Source organism: Falco biarmicus, chromosome 13 (assembly GCF_023638135.1).
Source record: "Falco biarmicus isolate bFalBia1 chromosome 13, bFalBia1.pri, whole genome shotgun sequence".
Taxonomy (NCBI): Eukaryota; Metazoa; Chordata; class Aves; order Falconiformes; family Falconidae; genus Falco; species Falco biarmicus.
This window is the reverse complement of record NC_079300.1, coordinates 29,589,973-29,613,906: the sequence shown is the minus strand read 5'-3', so window position 1 is coordinate 29,613,906 and position 23,934 is coordinate 29,589,973. Positions and strand designations below refer to the sequence as shown.

At 50.2% G+C, this 23,934-nt stretch overlaps 1 protein-coding gene across 3 annotated transcripts in view; it reads right to left on the bottom strand.

Moving 5' to 3' along the window:
• Positions 1 to 332: 332 nt before the first annotated feature.
• Positions 333 to 23,934, bottom strand: part of HDLBP (high density lipoprotein binding protein) — a 40,143-nt gene continuing 16,541 nt past the window's right edge. For all 3 annotated transcript variants that reach the window (XM_056359197.1, XM_056359196.1, XM_056359195.1), the window contains exons 2-28: positions 21,566 to 21,633; positions 20,911 to 21,023; positions 19,830 to 19,984; positions 19,063 to 19,278; positions 17,203 to 17,409; positions 16,514 to 16,729; positions 15,838 to 16,044; positions 15,516 to 15,623; positions 14,852 to 14,956; positions 14,316 to 14,394; positions 13,507 to 13,646; positions 13,097 to 13,201; positions 12,726 to 12,839; positions 12,309 to 12,395; positions 12,011 to 12,142; positions 11,490 to 11,708; positions 10,448 to 10,669; positions 9,999 to 10,217; positions 9,162 to 9,300; positions 8,291 to 8,445; positions 7,556 to 7,660; positions 6,714 to 6,848; positions 5,981 to 6,124; positions 5,603 to 5,788; positions 4,098 to 4,214; positions 3,500 to 3,628; positions 333 to 2,769 (exon numbers count right to left, since the gene is read on the bottom strand). In XM_056359197.1, coding sequence (XP_056215172.1) covers positions 2,683 to 2,769; positions 3,500 to 3,628; positions 4,098 to 4,214; positions 5,603 to 5,788; positions 5,981 to 6,124; positions 6,714 to 6,848; positions 7,556 to 7,660; positions 8,291 to 8,445; positions 9,162 to 9,300; positions 9,999 to 10,217; positions 10,448 to 10,669; positions 11,490 to 11,708; positions 12,011 to 12,142; positions 12,309 to 12,395; positions 12,726 to 12,839; positions 13,097 to 13,201; positions 13,507 to 13,646; positions 14,316 to 14,394; positions 14,852 to 14,956; positions 15,516 to 15,623; positions 15,838 to 16,044; positions 16,514 to 16,729; positions 17,203 to 17,409; positions 19,063 to 19,278; positions 19,830 to 19,984; positions 20,911 to 20,986 — 3,804 coding nt within the window. In that variant the 5' untranslated portion in view covers positions 20,987 to 21,023; positions 21,566 to 21,633 and the 3' untranslated portion in view covers positions 333 to 2,682. The remainder of the gene's footprint in view (positions 2,770 to 3,499; positions 3,629 to 4,097; positions 4,215 to 5,602; positions 5,789 to 5,980; positions 6,125 to 6,713; positions 6,849 to 7,555; positions 7,661 to 8,290; positions 8,446 to 9,161; positions 9,301 to 9,998; positions 10,218 to 10,447; positions 10,670 to 11,489; positions 11,709 to 12,010; positions 12,143 to 12,308; positions 12,396 to 12,725; positions 12,840 to 13,096; positions 13,202 to 13,506; positions 13,647 to 14,315; positions 14,395 to 14,851; positions 14,957 to 15,515; positions 15,624 to 15,837; positions 16,045 to 16,513; positions 16,730 to 17,202; positions 17,410 to 19,062; positions 19,279 to 19,829; positions 19,985 to 20,910; positions 21,024 to 21,565; positions 21,634 to 23,934) is intronic.

Here is a 23,934-nt window from a genome sequence, read left to right as displayed (position 1 = left end):
AGGCGAGAGGCCCTGGTTGTGGAGGAGGTGAGCAAGAGGAACCACAGCTGGTGCCTCCCGCTCCTCCCCTACGGGCAGCATCCCCAGCACCACCTCCCTGGGTTAAGCAGGTCGGTGCCTCCCCACGAGGAGGGCACAGCTGTCCCACTGCCCAGCGCTGCTCTCACCTCCGCCCTCGGCCCAGCCACATGCTGCACAAGTCCCGCCTGAGCAAGTGCGCTGCCGCAGCAGAGCACACAAGCTGCAACTCCTCAGACTTTACTAAACCCAGTTGAGCAAGGGCTGCCTTGGATATCAACACACCAGTATAAATAATATTCATGACGCTCCAAGCTGTTTCAGGTTTTATTTTAGAATTTATAAAATTCCAGTGTCATCCATACTCATGAGCCTTTTTACATGTTTGCATATAGTCTCCAAATTCCAAAGTTAAGGCCAAGGGATCATTGCTATGGAAACGTACAATATGGAAGACGTCAAAGAGAGGAAATGGACACATGCCACAGTCTGCTGCGGAAGGAGGGCGGTGGCGCGACAGTACTAGGTACAATCACTTCATGACCTTCTTTAGAGTGGAGGGTTGGGCTGGGGGGCACGAGCCCAGACGGTGGTGCCCCGAATGTAACTCAAGCCTAGCTGTGCAACTGGCGAGGGCACGGGGGGCAGGGGGGCATAAAGAGGAAGAGGGGGCGACAGGCTTGGTGACGTAGGACAGACCTAAGCTACAGGGGTAATAACCATTTTCTGACAGATGCGGATGAGAGGGTGTCACCCTAGTTCTGTCTGACCCACCCTGCCCCCCACCCTGGAGGCAAGGCCACCCTGTCCTCTGAGGGCAGCCAGGTGCCCTGCAACGGGTCGTGGTCAGCTTCACTCGTTTCTCAGACTAAAGGAGAGCACTGCGAGGTTTTGGTTCGGCATAGCAGCCTCTTCCAAGAAGAGCTGGCGTGGGAAGGAGAAGCGCTGGCACACCAGGCCTGCCAGACAGCGGGCAAGGCAAGAATGCTGGGCTCAGCTTGCCAGAGTTTGGGGCCTTTGCTGCGTAAGCAGCCCTAGAGAAGAGAGGCCAGGGACTCCTGCTGGCCCAAGAGCTGAAGCAGCAGAGACTGAGGAACGGCTCACACTGCAGCCTCTGCAGGACTGAGGCAGGCGAAGAAGGGAACAGACCCTACGCTCCCTGACTCCCTCCAATAAGATGTGGTTTTCCTCTTACTGGCTGGAGGAGCCCGGACGCAGCCCCCTTCGAGGAAGCCGCGGCACGACCTAGGTGCAAGCAGCCCACAGTACAGAGCACGGATCACCCTCTACCGCCCACACGATGGAGGCCTCGGGGAGGGCTCAATGCACCACGCTGCCAGCCCCTGCAGCACCCTCAGAGCAGAACCCTGGCTCACCGCCTCTGCAGCCAAGGGCTGTGGCAAGGCTGCGCCTACGGCCTTGGGGCCCAGCCCCGTTCTAGCTCAGCACGCAGTCCTACAGTCCCGACTCACAGCCTGCCTCACTCACTGCGCTCGGCTTCCCTCCGGCGGAGCTCCCACGGCCACTTGGAAACAAAAGGCTCCTCTTGCTTCTCCTGCACGCTTCTGCTCTGGATGCCAGGGCAAGAGCTGGAACAGCTGCTTGCCCACTCACGCCGAGAGGCCACCATCGTACTGACTTTTGAGGTAGAAAGAAGGCAACAGTAACAGGTGTCCCTACCGCTCATGCCTAGGTGCCGCAGTGCTAGCAGAGGACTACAGCTTCTCCTGGGCCATGCAGCAACCTTGGCCAACCCAAATCTGTCCCATCCAGTAAATACTGTCATGTGCTGGCTTGCCTGCCTGCTCACGCTGTTGGCTGTTGGGAAGGGTGAAGGGAGGGAACGTGGGGAACTAGGAGTGGGGTCTGTCATCACGCACTGGAAGACTCGTCAAGTGTGCAGGCTGGGACTGTGCTTGGAGGGGCGCAAGGGTGCACTCACTACACGCTGCACTCAAAGGTGTTTTACCTGACCAGGGTAGCCATGTGTTTTTCTGGTCCCTTCCATCTCTGCTGCCTCTACAGTCTATTGAAGGTTTTGTTCCTTGAAAGCAAGTTTCTGACCTTTTAGATTATTTTAAGCTCTCCCCACAGTCAGATATCAGCATTAAATGAATATTTGGCAGTTAAAAGGAAAAAAGTTGATTGCACTCTACAAAGGTAAGGTAAGGCCTGGGATAAACACAAAGGAAAGAGGGCAAACGTTTTGGCTTTAGAAAGTCAAGGAAATTTATTTCCTGAGGTCATGAGACAGGAAGTAGATTCCTAGCCACAGTAAAGGAGGTCTCCTAATGAAGGCGAGAATGCCTAGTAAGACATGCTCAAGAGAGCAGATTGCTCTGCTAGCGCTTGGGAAGCTGCAAATCTTAGCCACTTTGAGTCAATTATGAAGTTTCTAACAAAACCACACACATTTAGTGTTTGAATCTGAGTGGAAGTCTTGTTCCAAAGGAGGAAAGAATATCCATCAAGAGATGAGGGTGAGTCCTAGCCATGGTGATAGCTGAGGGGAGCAGGATGGGGTCTAGCACTCCAGACACCATTAGGAGACCTCTTGGGGCAATTGACTTGTGCTCCAGCCGCTGGGTCAGATTTCAGACAGGAAGTATTTGTGGCAGGTTAGTGTCAGGTCAGCAGGCTGGAGGAGTTTCTGCTTCCAGGTCATTATCGTTTGGGTCCCCAGGGAAGAGTCTTGGGGGCCACTTGAGCCCCAAAGCTGGGGAAGTCTTCAGAACTGCTCATATCAGGGGCCTAGAGCAAACAAAAAGGGAACAAGTTAAGCTCCCGCCCTGCTGCAAACCTGCACGGTGCACCCCTGAGCTAAGCAGCATTCCTGATGTCCAGTGAGCAGTGACAATGGGTGAGGGCCAAAAAGGATCGTTACGTCTTTAGGACTGCCCAGAGCGGACAGTCAGGCCACCTAGAGGTGACATTTAGGAGGGTGCAGACAGGAGCAAACGGCAGGCAGAGGAAGGGCTCCCAAGGTCCAGCCTCAGTAACTCAGGCACTGGAGTGGGGTGAGGCCAGTCCTGCAGCAGTGCCGGGGCAGCCGAGGATGGAGCCGCCGCGCGTGCCAGCTCACTGCTCCCAGCAACACTGAGCCAGTTCTGTGCTGCAGCAGCAGAGTCAGAAGTCCCAGGGTACATTCCCTACTCCTAAACACAACAAGACCTGGCAGGGCACTTTCTGGTAAGGGTCCCCCCACACCCCCACCGCTCCATACTGGGAGAGCAGTCAGTGTGGGCAAGACGTTTGGAAGGAAGAGACAGCAGTGCTTTGGAAGCTGGAGAGGCAGAGCCCAGGCCTGCTCTCAGCTCGCATGGGCCATGAAGAGCAGGAGGGCCCTTCACTACCTTCTCTGCCATCAAGGAAGGGAGAGTGCTGTCTCCCTAGCCCACACAGGAGGGCCAGACCTCAGAGTCCCTGGCAGAGGGTGCCACACGCCCCGTGCTCTGAGGCCTGCAGCAGCAGTAGCACTCACCTTCTCATTGTTGACAGTGGCCCAAGGGGCATCTCTCACCACAAAGCCCTTGGATGGGGCCTTGGACTCTTCATGTGAAGAGGGCTTCATGTACACCTGCATTGCCTCGTTGTCCACCACATCTGCAAGCTGCAGTGACACAGCCTAGTTAGGGGGGAATCTTGACAGTTCCTCAAACTGGTACAACACGCCTCCCCCCTGCCATCTTGCCGCGCTGCAACCCATCCAAGGTCACCAGCCTGTTCTCCGATGACAGAACACAGTGCTTCTGCACTAGTCTAACAGCCACCAACTCCTAAATGATACAAGCTGCAGGAAGGCAAGCATGTGCACATCCTGGTGGTGTCCCAGCATTCTCCTTCATTGTCCTCTCCTGGACACTGGGGTCAGTTCTTGCACTGCTTTGCGGAGCAAAGCCAGAGGCTCTGCACCCAGCTGGTCTGAGGGACAGTTGCAGATAAGGGCTGACTGCCACCTGCGCAGGGCTCAAGGTCTCAGACACAGTGGTAGAAAATACCACATGGAGATAGTTCAGACATTCAGCTCTCTGGCGGAGGAAATCCTGCTAAGCCCCTGCACAGACTAGCTGAACACTTACATATTCCTCCTCCAAGTTTAGGATGTGATCGATAGCTTCTTCCACGTTCTCAGGGAGTCCTGTTACAGTCACACAGTTGGGGTCAGGAGCTCCACTCTGGGGAAAGCGAATATCCACCTGCAACACAAGGAACAGGATGGGACTTGATTTGAAAAGCCACAGACTCCCCACACCCTCATCATTAGAATCACAGAAGAGGAAGGCCCTGATCTGTTCACTGCCCCAAGTCTGTTTAGGACCTCCATAGTTCAGATGCTGGGGGGTGCAATGACATATACCTGGCCCCAAAGCTTGTCTGGTTCCCCCTGCGAAGGGAGACAGAACCGAGCTTGGAGTAACGACCCGTCTTCTTCCAGCAGCCTCTGCTGTGCCGATTGCCCAGAGGCCCACTGCTCTCTGTGCAGCACTTGCAGCAGAGACACGACAGGCCTGCATTTCCAGGCAGTGTCCTCACACTGCTGCATTTTCACCATCAAGCCACTAGCATGAAGCACGGTAAGCTGTCTCCTCCACAGAGAGAGTAATCCCAGCTGACAATCATTTTATGGAGCTGGCTTGGTGTACCCTGTAGATACCCACAGAACTCTCTCACAGCTTGCTTTCCAGATGGGTGCAGGGAAGCCACGTAAGACAGGGCCACAACCAAAGGCTGCTCATTTGGGAGCCAAACAGCTTGTTTCAGTAACGGAGCCCAGCCAAGATGCAAGTCTCCAAAGCTTCATCACTCTGGATTCACATTCACTACTGCCACTGCAGTAAAGCACGCCGCTACTGCCACACGCTGTCAGGAGCAAAGGTCCCTGGCCCTCCCATAGTCAACTGACTTTGCCACATCTGGAGCCCTGAGAGTGACTCAAGATTCCCAAAGTCAAGGGAATCAACAGTGGCCTAGAGAGACAAAGAAATCCAGATGACTTCCTCGAGTGAAACTCAAGCTGGGGGGTCTGAAAAGTTTCCTTGCAGAGCCCCCCCAGCAACAGGCCTGGCTGTCCGCTTCCAGTAACAGAGTAACTGATATAACCGCCTTCTCCCTTTGAAGGCTATCTGGGACCCTGTCTGCAAGAAACCCACTAAAAGGGCTGCACAGAGGGACAGAGCTCAGAGCTGTTTGCAGGGCTACCCCAGAGCATCAAGGAAGCATTTTCAGGTTCCTCTTCCAGCTGTGTTCCAGCAGGACAGGAAGAGCTCGGCCTCCTCCCTGCCGAGCTCCCAGAAGAAGGGTGACTCGCAGCTGAGGTCATGTGGGGATACTCCACCTTCAGATAGCCCAGCTGCCCAGGGCATACCGGAATGCCCTAGCCCCGGGATTCTGCTCATAAGCTTGTGGAGACAGAACTGGAGGTGCTCAAAAAGCAAAAGACAGGAGGACCACAAGATGTGAGCCTCACACTCCTGAATTCAGCCCCTAGTGCCAAGCTGCTACTAAGCTCTTAGTGCAGTGAGCAAGTGGCACCAGTGGCCATCCGGGCCCTGCCCAACCTGTGCTGCATTGCTCCACTGCTCACCTTGAACTCATCCATGATCTTGCGGATGGCTTTACCACGTGCACCAATGATGCGTGCGTGAACACGATGGTCCAGAGTCACATCCTCAGAGACCATCTGCTCCAGCTCACCAACGATCTTCATGATGGCATCCCGGGCAGCCTCGGCATTCTTCTCATAGCCAGTGATGGTGATCTGGTCTTGGGCCTGGGGCACAGGCAAATGTGTGAAGAGACCAGGCTCATAAGCAGCTGAGCAAGCCTCCTCCCTGCTACTCCCTCATACCCTCCACCTTATCCAAAAGCAGCGTAGGGAGTTTGGAGCCCCAGAGAACATGTTGTGCTTCCTATGCTTAGAGACAAACAGCATCCCTCCTTGCACCCTCTCTTGACCTCTCACCTGGCTTTCATCATCCTTGTCGGGGAACTGGATGTTGACCTCATGCTCTGTGCGTATCTGGGTGATCACTGCTCCCTTCCGCCCAATGATTTTAGGATGATACTTGGGATCCACAGTGACTGTCAGCTTGAAGCTTCGCAAGGCCTAGAACAGGAGAAGCAGAGTGAGATACAACAGCAGGGAACAAACCACAGCTAGTCCAGTGATGTCGATCTAAAGTGCCAGCATCTCCTTCTGGCTTCTGAGCTGCAAGGAACAGATTCTGCAGGGCCATGCTTGAGTGTACACGGCTACAGAGAAGTACCCAAGGTATCCATTTGCTAGGGCCTTGTGCTTTCGCCAAGTTGGGTGGGAAACTACAAGTAGCAAACAACCATCCAACTCATTCCTCACCTGTTTATTCAGAGCTATGATAAGAATTCAATGAGAACAGGTACAAAGAGACTCCCAGCACAACGAGGTTCCCACCCTGCAGTGTCTCAAAGGTACATGAAGGTGTGACAGAGCCCTGGACAGTCCAAAGTTACCTACGCAGAATCTCAAAATCCTCCTGTCAGTTCATGTTAAATGACTGACATTTGGGTAACGCACTTATGAGCACCCCATACCCACAGAGCAACTAAGGGTGCTCTTAAAAAGTGAAGGGCTCAAGGAGTCTGCAACTTCTGAAAGGAACACCCAGAGGCTAAAGCCTTGATTGGCTGGAAGGAAGGAGGACAGGCACAGGCCTTACCCGATCCTCTTGTTCAGCCTGCAGCTCCTTCACTCTTTCCATCAGCCCGGCCTTGGCACGGTCCAGGTTGGTGGCCAGCCCAGTGATGGTGATGATATCTGACTGCAGCTCAGGAGCAGGGACCTGGATGTTCACCTGAGTGACAAGTAGCAATTATCATTTTGTATCACTACTCGTTTTGTATCACTTGTGATGCCTGTCACTGCAGGTTGGCATCTCGCTGATCTCTCCTGCTGCCAAGACCAGCTCCCATCCAGACAGCCTAAACCACAGACTCGCAGAATGGCTGAGGCTGGCAGGGACCTCTGGAGGTCATCTGGTCCAACCCCCCTGCTCAAGCAGGGCCACCTAGAGTCAGTTGCCCAGGACTAGACGGTTTTTTAATAGAAACCTGTTTCTTCAGCCATTATCAGATTGCAGTGCTGCAGGGCTTCAGCCCCCCACCAGTGTCTGTCAGCCTGGAGAGGCTAGGAAACAAATACGTGTTCAGTAGCGCTGTCTGCAGCCAACCTGTGTCAGCCCCAAGAGTCTCTGTGGGCTTCTGGGGAATTCTCCCAAACAGGTAGCAGGCACAGCAGAGATGTTTCCCATGGCCTAGGAGGAAAACTGTTCTCACACTGGTCATGCAACACTCAATGCATCAACACCAGCCATACAGCTTCAGCGTGAAACCTATTGAGTCCTGGAGCCAGGGACTGAATCATTTTCTTCCTACAGAGCCTGTATATTTCATGGCCAAGCCACAACAGTCCTGAGTATGTCCCACCTGACTGCCACCGCCACAGACATGATCGCTTAGATTCTCCAGGACAGAGGAGATGGGAGGAAGGGCCACAACTTACTTCAAACTCATCCATCATTTTGCGAATCCCACTTCCTTTCTGACCAATGATGTAACGGTGAAGATCAAAGGGAACTTCCACCTCAATGGTGACAGGAACCAGAGCCTGCAGGGGAGGGAGCAAAGTTTACCAGAAGTCTTTCTAGTGTCTGTCAGCTTGCCATATACTTGCCCAAAAGAACGTGTTGCTGAACTGAGGTACATTCCTTTGTAGTCAGGATACAAACTCTACAGGAAAAGAGAACACAGCTGCGAACACCAAGATGACTTGTTGGGTGTTAAAGCATTTTTTCCAAACAAGCTATCTTAAAACCTGCCTCTGGGGACAGGCCGTTTGCACATCCTTGGCTTCCATCTAGCAGAGACATGGGAAACATCACTAAAGAAGCATGGCAAGGTCTGCTAAAGTTAGAATGATTCGGCCCCAACCAGACTCCTCTTTCCAGCTGTGCTCCATGAAACAAGCATGTCATGCTTTTATGGCACATAACTTGGGGCTGCCTACAAGCTCTAGCAATTGCGAGGTCAGGCGCTATGATTCAAGCTGCCAGTCTAAATCACGGAGCAGAGGGTTTCCCTTGAGCAGTACACACCAACTCTACAGTTAGCATCAGTGATCACCTGGATTGCAATCTTGACTGAGTAGCTTTTATTACCACCAGTAAAGCCTGCAGTGAGCTTCTCGCATCAGGGCATCACTACATTACAGGGCTAAGGGGCTTAGAAAGCCACATACCTGCAGCGCCTCCTTTGCTGCCTCGCACTTCTCCCTGCGGCCAGAGATGATGATGATATCACACTTCTTTGGAGAGCTGGGATCTGCATCCTTCACATCCTTGCCTTCCCCACCTTCCTCACCATTCTCCTGTACAACTGCTTCTGCAACAGGGGCTGGAAACATGGGAAGTCTCATGTTAAACGCACAGAGCCCACTCCTTGCTAATTATCTTCCCCTCTAGATCCTTAGGCCTAGCCTGGGCTTTGACACAGATGGTCAGACACTACTGCCTGCTATGGAGGAGGTCACTCCTAGCACAGGCAGCTTGCCATGGCTTGGCCTGGAATGAGCAGAACAAGGACATCCACTGAGATGTCTGCTCCACATCTCTCTGCACAGCGCTGATAATGCCTCTGCCTGCACAGGAAGGACCTGCAGCTGCACTGTGGAAGCAGAGGCTGTTAGTGAGGCTGGCAGTTTCCTCTCCAACACAGAAGCTCAACAGCACAGCACTGGATGTCACAGCAGGCTGGCTGGTGCTCGGCTGCAGTATGCAGCAGGTTTATGAGCAGCTGGGTTCAGTACACCCAGCAACAAACGCATGAGAGCTCAGAGAGACCTTGGTAAACCTTTTTTGCCAGAGTAGGTCCTCATACTCCCTGCACTGTGTGGTGAGAGCACATTCAGAACGCCTAGGCCTGCAGTTTTACGTCACAAAATTATTCCCTCGTTCCAAGAGGGCAAGGCTGATGCTAAGCCCAGATTCAAGGACGCTGCAGGGAACACCTGGGATCAGTTCTACATCAATTTTACTCATAACATCTCCACTGATACGGAATGTAGGCTGCACTACCCCAAATGCCATGCAAACATGCATCCACAGGTATACCTGGGTTCTCCTCCCTGTCAGGGAACTTGATCTGCACACCATAGTCCCGGGTGATCTGCTGGATCCGGGATCCTTTGGGGCCCATAATGGAGCGGTGGAACTTTTGTGGGATGGTGCACTCGATTGTCACTTGAGCTTCCTATGAGAAAGGAGAGTTGTTTTACTGTGACACAGCCTCTTTCACACCAGAGAACAGGATGCTCGTGCATGGTGAAATCCGTAACTGACATAGAGAGGAGTTAGAAAAGATAACAGCTGCTGGCCGGGGAAGAACTGAAAGTTTCCTAGATTCTTTCTTCTCTCAGAAAAGTTAGCAGAGGATTTCTTAATGAAGGCTGCCTCCAGCCCATGATATTAAAGGCTTCTGAGACCACAGCTCAAGCTCTCTATTGCCCTGAAGGGGAGGAAGCATTAGAAGAAAGGAAAAAGATAAAAGAAGGAAGGAAGGGAAGAGAACAGGTTTAACAGCTGGCTGCTTCCAAAAGTCAATACTAACAGCACAGGAAACCCCAGAGAGCAACCACTACCAAAGGCCACAAGAAGGCTTCAGTCTTTTAATACCTAGAAGTACATCAAGGAAGGGTCTCCTGTTTCCGCTCCTAAAAACTAAGATGACGGTCAGAGGAGGCAATTCATTCATACAGTATTGCCATTCTGGAGTCAGCTGCCATTCGTCAGGCTGGGATCTAACATCTGCAGACCCTGTATGTTGATAGCCAAGCTTCAAATCCCAGAACTACTGTGAGACTTGTTCACATGACGCTTGGCTGTACAGCAGATTCAAGGAGGGCACTGCTGAATCAACTAAGTATAGAAGAGACTTTTCCTGCAACGTACCAGGTCCTCGATGATCTCCTGAATGCGTTTCTTGGCTGCCTCCACACAGTCCTTGGCTCCCTTGAGAGTGACTTTGTCGCTCTGGGTGCCAGAGCGTGGGAAGCTGACCATCACACCACCATACTCATCTGCAATCTCACGCAGAACTTGCCCTCTCCGGATGACAAAGTGGCGGTGGTGCTTGGGGTCAACCACCATGGAGTCTTCAACCACGTTATCCTGCCAACAGATGACAGCCAGTCAATCCTGCCTGTCCTGGTGATAAGCACAAGTTTGCTGCACTCAACCACAATCAGTTTACAACCTTACCCCAACAAGTAACAGCAAGGAGGATCTTCCTGAGCTACCATGAAGGGCAGCAGATGGTTTTAGGACAAGCAGGTCTTTCATACTGACTCGTTACATCTTGCTACCATGATAGGCAAGGAAGTAGAAAAAATAGTTCATACCAGGTTCTTGATGAGGGCCTCCAACTCCTTCTGTGCCTCTTTGACAGCCTCCTCCGTTCCCATGATAGTAATCAGCTCCTGATCTTTGTCCTCAGAGGTTGGGAAGATGATGCGGGCCCCAGTGTTGTCACGCACCTTACGGATGTTGCCACCACCCTTACCAATAAGGAATTTGTGGTACTCTGGCTTTGCACGAAGGTCCACAGTGTAACTCTTTGTTTGCTGAAAGGAGTCAGATACCCATGAAACATGTCAATATGTAGAAAGTACAGATCAGCATCCATAGTAAGCATGGAGTTATGTTATCTGCACCCACATACACAGCACTGCAAGAACAAAGTAGATGCAGCGCGCTGTCAAAGTCAAAAAGGTTTACAATGTCTTAAATTAAAAATGTTACCCAAAAGATGTTCTCAGGGCTGAAAAGACAACTCTACATGCAGCACAAATGGTGAGAATATGAGCCGAAAATAGAAGGGTCTGACACTCACACAAGGCAGCATAACCATTTGCTAACCAACTGCTGCAAGCCAGGCAGCAGAGGCAACCAACTGATCAGGAGAACATGTTGACATGCTGATATTAGAAAGGGTTTTTTCTCGCTGTTAAAATAACCAATCAGTCACAACTCAGGGCAAGGTTTGGTCACCCAACGTTCTCAAACCTGGATATATGCAGTGAAATGGAAGAACTGGAGCTGGAATTCAGAGATCAAGAAAAAAGTAAAGGAGACATGCAGAGTAGGCTGTTTTGGAGAACTGTGGATACCCAACAGCATTCACACCACAGGAGCAGGGAGCCTTAACTCTTTGAGTATGTCTCCAGCCTGGGCAGAGAAGCATTACAGCCAGTTCTACACATGGGGGAAGAACTAATTTTCACAAGGATGGAAGCATAGTTTTTTCATCATCCAAACTGTACTCAAATCCCTTGAAAGAGGATTAGGTTGTCCCCTGCCAGAGGCAGGGGGAAACACTTCAACACCCCCAAAAAAACAGCTAGCCCAAACAATCTGCTCCTTCCCCTATGAGACAAGTCTCACCTTCTCCTCTGCCAGATGCAGCAGCTGTTTCTTGGCTTTCTCCACATCCTGTGCTGGGCCCCTGATGGTCACGGTGTCACTGCCAGAGCCCTCGGTGGGGAAGTGGATGTGGACTCCACCACACTCCTCCATGATGGAACGGATGAAGCGGCCTTTGGCACCAATGAGGGAATTGTGCAGTTTGGAAGGAATAGAGACCTCCACCTCTGTGATGTTGGCCTAAGACAGGACAGTACCAGCCTCTTGAGTCAAGCTGCAGAAATGTGTTTGCACCCACTCTGCTTACCCTCTAACTCCCACCTTGCTAGGAGCTTTATAGATCTGGAAGAAATGCCTGACCAGAGGGGTTTTAGACTGGCTACTCCTGACAGGATCAGCCACAAACTTAGGTTTATGAGTCAAAAACAGACTGACACATTTGTCTCCTCCCTGCCCTCACCCAATACAACCACGTCTGTATCTCTGTCTTCTAGCAACATTTTTTGGTCCCTCAACCGCAAAAGGCCAGTTGCTTCACTTACCAGCTCCTTCTGGATGGCAAGAATCCTGTGGCGAGCAGCCTCACAGTTTGCCCTCTTGCCTGTGATAACAATTGTCTCCGAGTTGCTGTTCTCTGCTGGGAGATCAATTTTGGTGTTGCTTTCTTCACGAATCTGCCACAAAGGAAAAAAAAAAAAATCATCTCAGAAGTGTCCCATGTCAGAAAAAAGCCCTTGCAGGCTATATTTGACATCACCAATGAGCAGGAGAGAGCATCCAGTGGGATTTTGCTGCAGGCAGTGATCATCATAAGCACTTGAGATAGGAAAAATATCTCACCTTCTTGATGTTGGCACCTCCTTTCCCTATGATGTTCTTGTGGAACTGTTTGAAGATGGGGACAGAAATAGAAAAGCTGTTTTCAACCTAAGGGAGAAAGGAAGAGAGAACTGAAGTTTATGCTGTCGTGGAAGTGAGGCCTGATCTCAGGAACTCTGATAAACAAGCTTCTGACAACAGGCTTAGACCCAAGGAAGTTCTCTATACGAGAGACTTGCAAGAATAAACAAAGGCAAGTACGTTCCCCTATAGCCTTCAATAACAGGTACTACCCCCCTGCCTCTATTCAGCCAAAACAGTGTCAACAGCTCCCTCCCTCTTGAGGTGTTTTAGCTCTACCCAAGCCAGTAGAGCTCTGCTTTGCCCCAGGGTTATCCAGGCACGTAGGAGGGAACAGCAGACAGAAGACCTCCTTACCAGGTCTGCCACCATCTTTTGCATGTACTTGGTGCACTTCTCCACCTCATTTTTGGGACCTCTCAGTTGGACGATGTCACTCTTGTGTGCAGGGTCTGGGAAGTTGATGATAACCTGCAGGAGTGGTCATTTATAGTCAACTCAAGCAAATGCAAGAACCCTTGTGTCAGACACATGCAAAGGTTGGGGGGATCCTACACATTCCCTTTTCCCATTCAGAAAAGGGTAACGGTGTTAGCGGCCTCTAGCTAAAAGAACTATCTTCTCAGACACTTCTCTGAGCTACAGAGCCACTAAAGTTACGACTTCAGTGACGACAGGCCTACTAACCATGTAGGAAAGAACCCCTCTGGATTCCTAAAAAGCCTTACCTCTGGGAATTTCTCCCGGATTTCCCGGATCCGCTCACCCTTCTGTCCAATGATGGTCCGGTGGAATTTCTGCTCAATGATTAGGTCCTTGGTGCGTTCATTTTCCTGATGAGAACAGAGCTCACACTGAGTGTTCAGCAGGAGAGCCATATACTTTTAATTACCAGTTTGCTGCCTGACAGTTTACTTGCCAGCACTGTCCCTCTTTTCTCTAGACAACATTCACTCTAGGTTGACAGAGAAGGGCTACCCAAGGGAACAGAGGAAGACGTTTGCGAAGAGGAACTTGCACTTGTCATGAGACCCAAGTGCTCGGTGGGCAAGGGGCGCACACTCGCACCAGAAGGTTACAAGGGAACACGAGAGCCCAAACCCTGCAGTCTCCCAAACATCACATCCTACTCACTTACCATACGGGAAGCGAGTTCCAGCAGCTCTTTCTTGGCCTGTTGGACCCCCTGTGGGTCTCCTTCAATTCTGATCAGGTTGCTCTTCTCATTGTCCGGGGGAATGCGCACAGACACCTTGTACAGGTCCTTAATCCTGTTAACTTCAAGGCAAGGACTGTGATGACGCAGTCTGCCAGGCAAAGACTTGGAAGCAAGGCACCTTGATTATCACTGCTCAGAGGCTGTTTAAGAAGTAAACCTGCCTCTGAGGAGGGCTGTGGGGTAGGGTTGAGACAGGGGAAATTGCCTCTTCACCCTGGAGTTCAGCGAGAGCAGATCTGTGCCACACAAGAACCTGTACAAGTAAATACTGTGGCATCTACAGAGCCAATTGTTCACTTGTCAGAGCGAGGCATGTTTCTTCCCCAAACAGTATCACATTTAGAGCAGAAGATAATCATTCATTTCTATCCCAAATTCTTTTCTGGGGAGAAGCTCACCAAGCAGATTTCCACCACCCACAACTGGCTGCTAAAATGTAATCCACACAGAGCAACTTCAAAATAATTATAACAAAAAAAAATTCAAAACATTTCCTCCAGGACACATCAAAGTAATTCCGCTACTGTTCAAGCTCCCAAGATACTTTCACACATTAAAGCCATTGCAAGGCCTCACTGCCCATTTATCTCCTTGTACCACCACCACTCCAGAAAAGCAGAGGAAATGTGATGGAGACAGCACACTGGGTGAGCTACACAGCCCCCGATACGATCTACTAAACATGGAGAGTCTGAGCATGGGAAGGACTAGAAAGGCACTCCACTTACTGTTAGCTCCATTCTTGCCAATGAGGTGTCGGTGGAATTTGTGGTCAACGTTGATTTCTGCGTAATCCATCCGGTTGATCTAAAAAGAATTGTATAGGGCCAGGTAGGGTAGGCCACGGCTTCTGTCTCGTGCCCTAAGTAACTGCCTACTGCCAGTATCGGCACTGACTCACCAGCAGTCAGCTACAAGCACTTCTCCTGCTATTAAGCAGAGCACAAGCATTCCTCTGGTTTGAGAAGAGAGCATTATGCTCATGAAACATTTAAAAGACTGATTTATATGCCTCTCCAGCTATAACAAGGAGAATCCTTCCTTCTCTGTATCAAAAAATTTAAGACCAGCTGCTCATTTTTTAAGAATGCTATGGATGAGTTTCATAACCAAGGGGTCTCATCCACCTGCCACACAATTTGTCTTCTGCAAGTTCTATTAAGCATGTCAAGACATCATATGGATGTGATAAACACCTGATCATCTCTGCTCTGTTGCCCCTTCTTCCCCCAGTTTCTTACTGGAACTAATAATACCAACTCACCAGATCCTTGACCATGACTTCAATCTGTTCCTGAGCCACATTCACATCCTCTGTAGGTCCTTCCAAAGTGATTTTATCCTCTCCTTCAGTGAATTCAATGTGAACCTTGAGATGAAAGACAATGAATCTCTTAAGAATTTTCCAAGATCGAAGCCAGGCCAATGCTGTTGGTCAGGCCTACACCATCGATCCCTGCCACTAAGAGATGCGCTCCTTCCCAAAAAGTACAAACAAAATTCCCGCAGTTTTAGAAGTCAGTAACTTAACAATTTTGGCCATATGGCAGTGCCTAGAGCCCAAGGCTCTGGTGCTGTCCCGGAGTCTGCAAGGGCTTTGGAGAAGTTACTCATCTAGCCTTTATCTAGATACCATCTAACTCACCAGGGAGAAGCCTTGTTGCAGTCGGCATTTCCAGGTATCCTACTACATCAGTTCTCAAAACAGCACCACATAAAGCTTCCTTGGAAGGGCTCAACCATGACAATAACATAGGATGAGCAGTGTTTGCAGCAGTAAAAGAGAGGGTTCCCTTGAACAGCAAAGATCTGTGTCATTTCCCCCTGGGTTTACCCACGCTAGAAGACACCTCTCTCTTCCGTGACGAGTGATCTGGACTAAACCTTTTTCTACGCCGGGGGTGCTAAGCTAACCAGCTCATCCATACCTTTGGCATCTGCTGAGTTATTTTGGCCAGGTTCTGTCCTTTCTTTCCAATAATGAAACGATGAAGCCAAGAGGGGGCAGAGACCGAGGAGACGGTAAAACTGTTGGCCTGAGAGACAGAAAAACAGAGCAGCTGTTTGATGGACAAACTGGGAGAGGCCTTCACAACAATTCTGTTCCAATTCCCATGCTGCACCTCCGGTATTGACTTCTAAGCTGCACCTCTAATGGCCCAAGAGAGACCACCCCCGCTACACCTGTCAGTGCTCACAAATGTATCTTCATGGGACCTTCAAAGGAGGCCTAGCCCATCTTGTCAGTACCTTTGCATAGACTTCAGTCAATGCTTGCCCAAGTTTTTCAGGCTCGCCTCGCAGTATCACCGTCTCCGAGCTACTGTCAGTGGGTGGGATCTCGACAGAGACTCCAGTCTTCTCCAAGATCTCCTGCAGGGAATTCCCCTTGGGGCCGATGACATACTTGTGCTGGGACTTCTTCACCTCCACTGCAATGGTAGTAGTCTTCTTTTTCTATAGGGAAAAACAGGAAAGGAAATATATTTTCCACAAGGAAAAACAGCCCAACAACCCACAACAAGGATATTCACAGCAACGTTGGCTGTGGGAAATAAACTGGAGTGACATTCACTCTTCAGCAACTTCTACTTATGTAGCAACTTTGATACTGTCAGCTGGCCACCACTGTAGACGTCACACTTCTATCCTTCCTTAGTAGCACCGGTGTGAACAAGAGCCAGGGGAGCTCTTGGTGGCCTGCTAAGTCCCACGATACAGAAAAGTGAGAAATCTGTCACCTCCCTGATAGTATCAGCCCAGCTCCCGCTCTGCTGAGTGAGGAAATGGTAAGATTCGGGGTCATGTACTGCAAGGGCTGCTGAGCCAGATGCAACAGAGGGATGCACAAAAGTAGAACAAGAAGGGAAGAGTGCCTAGGAGCAGGTGCCAGGGGAAGGTGGGAAGCTTTATGGACCATCCGTACCTTCTCCTCATAGATCTTCTTAACTCGAGCCACAGCCTGGGCTAGCTGCTCCTTTTCTCCTGTGAAGACTATCTCTGTCTTGTTGACGCTGGGTGGAGGAATGTTGATGCGCGTCCCTGTGTCCTGCATGAGCTCACTCACCAGCTTGTTGTAAGGGCCAGCAATGAAAGGGTGGTACACTTTCTCCACGTCCAGCCGCTCCACGGCACGCTTATCCTGGAAGAGCCCACAACAGACCTTGGTGGGAACTGCCCTCTATATTACAGTCTCTGCCAGACACAGCTAAGTTCCCAGGGCTGTCCTGCCTGACACTCTGGCCCAAGCAACCTTCTCAGTTTGCGGGCTTGTAGATCTCCACCTCTTTCAATCTACAAATACGGTTGCTGCTGCTGCTCCTTATTTACAATACTCACCCCTGTGATCTCCTGCCTTATCTCAGCTGGCACCTAAGACACTTCACTTCAACTATCAAATGCTTGTTTTGACTTCAGAGATGGACAAAACGCAGCACAAGAAGTTGCAGGACCTGGCAGCGGTGCTCATACAGCCAGTGGCACAGTATAAGTCTCCATTCAGACTAACATTAGCCACTGACTGTAGCCACGGTGGCTACAAACTTCGACTATACCATGGGGAAGCAAAATAGCTGACCAGCTAATGCCATGAGAGAGATCACTGTACTGAGGTACCTGCTCAGCAGAGATAAGCAGGATCTCGTGCCGGGCCTTCTCAATCCCTTCTTTAGTGCCGGTGATCTTGATCTGGTTGCTGGGGTCATCTGGGCGGGGGATCTGGATTTTAGTTGCAGTTTTGAGCTCCAGGTCCTGCAGCTTCTCACCATTCTTTCCAATGACAAAACGGTGGTGCTCCTTGGGGATGGCAACTGTCGCTGAAGCCTGCAACACGAGAACCAAGCATCTGTGAAAAGCCTTGCCTGCACTGGCAGATCCACAGGAACAGAGCCAGGGAAAGCAAGTTAGATGCTGCTCAGTGGTACTACTGAGGAGCAAACACAACGCCTTCCCAGCACATTTTGTTTGAGGGCTGACATTGTACCAGTTGATCTACAGTGCCTATATACCAGGGGTATAAACCCCACCTTTCCCTCAAAACCCTTCTGTTTGCGCAGGAGTAGCACTCTGAATTAGCAAAGGCCTTTAGATACAGATGAGGAGGTGCCTCTCCTCCAGTGTAAGACACTGCATCAGTACACCAGACAACAACTGAGATGACAGCTCACAGGTGGAGTTTATCTGAACTCTGACATCTGCTGCCAAGGCTACAGAGAACAAGACATGCAGTATGACTCCTAGGAAACAGAAATTCAACACCAGAAACCTACTCCAGGAGGCAGGCAGCTAGAAGATGCTTACCGCTACTTAGTGGTAAGGTGTCTTCAGTGTAGCACATGCTGCTCCTGGGACTGCTTCTAGAAGGCCCCACATGGAAAAGGGGTCCCAAGAGCTTCTCTCAATCTACTATTAAAGGGCTGGTCTATAAAAGGGGTTCCTGACTTCTTCCCTTCTCACTGAGTTTTTACAGGTCTGGTAGCTGACGACTGCTATCGTGCTCTTGATTCCTGTGATTATGTAACTACTAACAGCAATCAGACAATTACAAATTAAGCTACAATAGAAAAAATAAAAGATCACTTGGTGTGACTTTTCAGCTCTGTGTACCTGTACTGGAGCCAGCCAAGCCTCAGAGAAGCTGGAATACAGACACACCTTCCAGACCTGGGACCAGGGCAGTAGGAGGTATATTTAAGAACAGTGGCTCATGGATCTGTGGTGGTATGACCTGAACTGTTTTTTCAGATGCACATTATGTAGTTTTGTTCCTTTCTCTTTCCTCTGGCAGGGTATGACACAGGGGCTGAACAGCACTAAGCAGACATGGTATTAACATCGCATTAACTACCTTTGACATTATACTTTAAAACACACTGTAACACCTGGCTGCGATACATCCTAACAAGAGCTACCACCTTGATTATGAGCTCAAGAATCTTAAGGTAAGAGGTCAAAACCTAGAGGACTGAAGCAACTTAAACAACAGGTTTGTGGCTCCTTACCAGTGTGGCTTGAGTTACACAATGCAGAACCGTGACCCGAAGCTTTCGGCTTGTGGCAGGACTTCCTTTTCTCTACTTTTCTTTCTCCCAGCCTTCCACATTCTCCTCTGAAGGACTTCAGGAAAAGCACAGTCCCGTTCTCACACACTACTAGCTTTGTGTGTGAGGCTCCTGCACCCCCTCCAGCACCAGCACCTCAGTACAAAGCCACTGTTTGCAATTCAAGTGTTCCAGAGATTGCAGACTCCACGCTTCATGCAACACCACGGCCTGTAATTACCTTGGAACCCTATTTTAAGCCTCATTTCCATTCCAAACTGCCAATTGTGTGCTTTGAAAATATATGGCAAAGCTGAATTAGTCATGTAATAACGTACCTCTTTGGCTTACAAGCACACATGCCCAAGGGCCTCAAAGCATTTGCGAGTCTTGGGGAAGAGCAAAGATGAAGGCAGAAACAGTTAGATGCCCTCACCTGAGTCTGCAGTCGAGCGACAATCTCCTTCCGAGCCTTCATGACTGCTTCCAGCTTGCCAGAGACCATGATCGAAAGGCCCTGGTCCTTCGCGAGAGACAGCTCCAGGTGAGCTCCTGTCTTCTGCATGATGTCAAGGCAGATCTTGGCCTGCTCGCCTTCTCCAAACTGATTCATGTCCTTGTATTTCCTCTCCTCCAGCGGCACATGGAACACCTGCTCAGCCACGGGACAGACAAAAGCAGGGCACAGCAAGGTGTCAGTGTGCTTTTGATTGTCAGTGCCTCCCTCTCTTATTGCCATACAGGAGGACTTCACTGGCGTACTAAGTTCCCAGATTCATGTGACCCATCAGCCTTTCCAGTGGAGACACCAGCTGCAACTAAGGAAAGTACGAGGGCACTGCAGCAGGTAGTCTGTCCCAAACTGAGTGCCTTCCTAAAGAACGTGCTGGGGTGGGGGGGCGGGGGAATACTCTAAGGGATTAGCACTCACTCCTTGCATTTTGCAGTCCTCCCTTCAGGCCTGTTCCAGCTATCTGTGCAACAGGGATGCAGAGCTTTTTCTGGACAGTTTTTCAACACATCCCTCCCCTGCAGAGCAGTCCTAGCATTCAGCTGCAGTCTTCCTTGTGCCCCAGGGCAAAGTACAGCAAAGACGCAGTTAATCTGACACGCTAAGGGATTTCATACTCCAGGGAAAGCTTCACTTTACCTACTTTGGGGAGGGATGAAAAGGAGGGATATAAGACACCCACTTCCACCAACCTGAGTGATGACAGAAGCCTTTATTGGTCGGATTTTGCTCCAGGGCCCAGCAGGTTCCTGGGCAGCTTCCAAACATGGGGCTTTTTCAGGGAGCGGAGGGAAGGCTTCCTTGTAGGTTGGAGGATCATTCTCTTCTTCAGAGTTTAAAGCTGTTACTGGGGTGAAGCAAACAAGGCAATTGAGATGCTCTCCCCACAGAAATGCCCCTATTCGTAGGCAGTGCAACTCTATTTAGACATCATTAACAAAGGACAACAAATGACTTGTCCACTACTATTAATCCTATTACAGTTATGCTTGTGGAGCAGCCAAGTCTGGAGCACAACTGACCCCAGCACAGCACAGATTGCAGTAGGTGCCATGAACAACCAGCCTTGTCTGAGCTGGCACTATGGATGCAGGAAGCAAACGTGCAAGTGAATGGTGGCAGCAAACACAGCACATTATCGCCAACTTTGTTGAGAGGAGCTTAATCAGGGGAGAACAGGCCGAGCAGAAAGAAATCAAAAGGAACAGAGCAAGGCTGTAGGTCAGAAGGGGACAAGACAGACATATGCCCAGGAAGAAGGCAGAGAGAAGCAGAAGCACTCTAGTTGGGGCGGAGTCCAGGGAAAGCCTGTACCTTATGTTCGACTCAGCTGTGCACTGGGCTGTGCCAAGCGGGCCAGCTCGCAGCTGGAGAATGGGTGCCGAGACCCATCAGTGAGTCAGTTAATACAGTTATACTGACTTTCCCCAGCACCTGGCTGAGCAAAGGAGGAAGTGACAATCCAGCACACTGATCCCACGAGGCTCTCTTGCAGCCCAATGACCCATGCTTGCACATGCCCTGCCCCATGGCTGACAGCATCGCTAGCCAGAGCTCTGTGAAGATCTGACGCTTGCCTCCGCCTGGCCCTGCACTGTGCAGCACCACCGATGTGCTCCTGTTGGTGGAAAGCCAGTGTCTGGCAGGCCACCAGTCTAGGAATGGCGAACGCCGTGCCTGGACACTTAGGGGGAGCCGGAGGCATGGAGCGAGCTTGGCTAACAGCAAGGAACCTTGCCTGCACATCACAGGAACCCAACTGTGTCTCCTCACCTTTCACCTGCTGCTGAGTCAGGCCACTGCGGTGTTCGGCAAAGCTCTCCTGGGTCAAAACTGCCACGGAGCTCATCGTCGACTTCCCACCCACACACAATCCGGGTATGCCACTGGAAGAGACAGAGGAGGCAACACTATTACCAGCACCACTCAAGATGCACACAAGTCACTCCAGGAAGACAAATTATGTGTTTACTGAGCACTTTTCCAGTTGGCCTCTTGAAAAGCACCTACAGTGCCAGTCTGCTGCCCTGTTCTCTTGCTGAACCACACAGAAACTCAGGGGGATTTTTCCTCATAGCACAGTGGGCATCAAAACCGAAGCTCCTCATTAAGAAGGCAGAGGATGTGCAGGCTAAGGTGGCTGTTGGAAAGGGGGACACCAGAAGCTGTTAAAGCATACTCTAATTAATCTATCAATTATTAATGGTGTGCAATTTTAAGACTAGTATCCGAAGGTACACGCAGTCAGTGCAAGACCATTGTGTAACCCTGGAGAGAAAACAAAAAAGGGCCCAGGATGCTGCCTCTTCCTGAAAAACTTATTTAGGTGCCTGAACTCCCACTGACTTAGGGATACACTCAGAAAGCCCCTGTGACAAGCAAGCTCAGCAACAGCAAGATCTTTGACTCTCCCAAAATAAGAACTTACCAGCTAAATGGTCAGTAGCCAGAGAGTCCGTCCTGTAAGCTGCCCGTTTGTCAGCCTGCCAGCTTTTGCTTTATAGGAAAGAAAAAAAAAAAGTGACTGCTCCAAGACAACAGGAAAACATGACACCCCTCTTACTGTACCTTTCAAAAGAGTACCACCTATACTGTGTTTCCAACTTGCACCCTATCCAAAACATTCTCACACTGAGTCATATCTCACCACACTTTACCTGTCATGTTTTACTAGAGCTACAGGCAACACCACCACTATCTATTTCAACCTCACCAGCAGGAAGCCTGGAGTAGCTACTCTTTCATCACACCAGCGACAAGAGCAGCCATCCAGTATCAGGCAAAAATACAGTCAATTAATAACAGATGTGCAAGACAGACATGAAATTTCAGGGTTGCAAGCAAGAGCATCAACATCTAGTCAGAGGAGACTAACAACCTGAAAACCTGCCAGCAACACTGGCATCAGTCAGAAGTTAGGAATGTAGTTTAGTGGAGCTTGGGTGAATCAACACAGACATCCTCACAAACTAAGGCAAACACTAGGGCTATCCACACACAGCTGCTGGTCAGTCCACCTCTTCATTTTTTATTGTAGTAAGATCATGCACCAGACACTGAACTGTCTCCAGACCTAAGTCTGCAAGTCAGAAGAACAAAGCCCATGGTGGTTTACATGGGCAATTTTAAATGCATACAACAAGATGGAACCAGGAAAAAAACATCGCTGTTGGTGGGAGCTTTAAATCTCCTGTATCCGGATCTGCAGATCAACTGAAAAAGTACTTAGGAATATAACTAAATATGTAAAAGCTGGTACAGTATACACTCTTCCAGATGTACAACACTTCCCCACACCTGGAGTCCCCCCCAGCAGTTACACATGCTCTGGCAGGTCTCGCACTCTTCTAAAATCCAGTCAGTGCTTCTGACAGCTCATGTGACCAGCAGCCCTCTCCCGCACGAACCCTGCAAGTGCTGCTCAGACCTTCTTCTGAACAGTAAACTCGGACACTTTTCAGTAAACTGACAGTTGCCATTTCTGACCTCCAAGTGCGCCAGAAAAGGCTCCCAAAACCACAGCATCATTGATGTGGTGTCCTACATCACGCTTACATTGTGTCACAGTACAGGAAGGTGACAGCAGCAGAAGGAATGGAGGGAAGAACAAGGACAGCGGTAATGCAACAGGGCCACACAGGCCTGATCTCCACCTCAGTGAAGGGTGGAGTATTTTCCCCCACTTCAACATGTCTCTTATCAGGCACAAGGTAACACCACCTGCGCTATCGAAGCAACAGAGCTAATGCTGCAATTAATCCTGTAATGATCTGCCACAATGAAGTAGCAGCTACCGGGCCGGCCAGCCAGCCCACCATGCTGTTTGAAGCACAGCTGCTGCAGCATCAAGAGGCTCTGCAAGACATTTGCTGGTATATAGGAAAGGGTGGCTCAGAATCTGATCTCAGAGAAGTACCCGAGTTCTCCTCACTAGTGGTGGTTACCCCAAGGTGCAACGCAGAACCAAGGAAAGCACAGTAACGCACCTGCCCCAGGGTATTCCAGCAAGGCCTGCAGACTCAGTCTTGGCTCCTCCAGCCCACTGGGTCACTACTGAGGTGCCACCACCTCACGGCAAGCTGCAGACAGGAACGAGGGCAGGAGCAAGAAGCATCCTAGACATTGCAAGCAGCTGATGAAGTCTGGCTAAAGCCTTGCTAACAGCATGCATGGATGTGCTCATAACTCTCATTTCTGAGGAAAGCACCACCTGGCTCATCTTGCATGTGCTCTGCTCCTTAGAGGAGGAGGGTAAGGATGACAAGTCAGCGAGTGACACCCAATATAGCTCCTGCCAGAGTGCCACAACCTCAAGGCACAGCTGCTGGTTTCACTGTGTTCACACCTGCTGCAGAGATCTTTCTTCCCTGTAGCCTCCACCTCGGAGAACAGCTAGACATTCAAAGAGAAATCTAAGGGCAGCAAATGAATTTCTGCTTCATCACCCATACAGCAAGCTAAAAACAAATGCTCTTCATCTCCAGTAACCTCAAACATCTGGTATATTTATTGTAGGCCTCAGGGATTCATCTCTGGCCAAAATCGGAGGTGGCCATCGGAACGGCATTTCAAATGTAACATCAAAACCAGCAGCCCAGGCATCACATCTGGAGCCTACACGTCCCCAACTTCCCACTTTAGGTTTTGAAACTAAGGTTACAGCTACGTCATGCCAGCGTGTGGCTGACTGGGTCAACAGGTTTTAAACTGCCTAGTTTATACACCGTATATAGTGCTGGTTTTGTGTGCCACAAGAAGTTTCAGAAGTCTGGGGCGCGCTTAAAGAGAACGAAATCA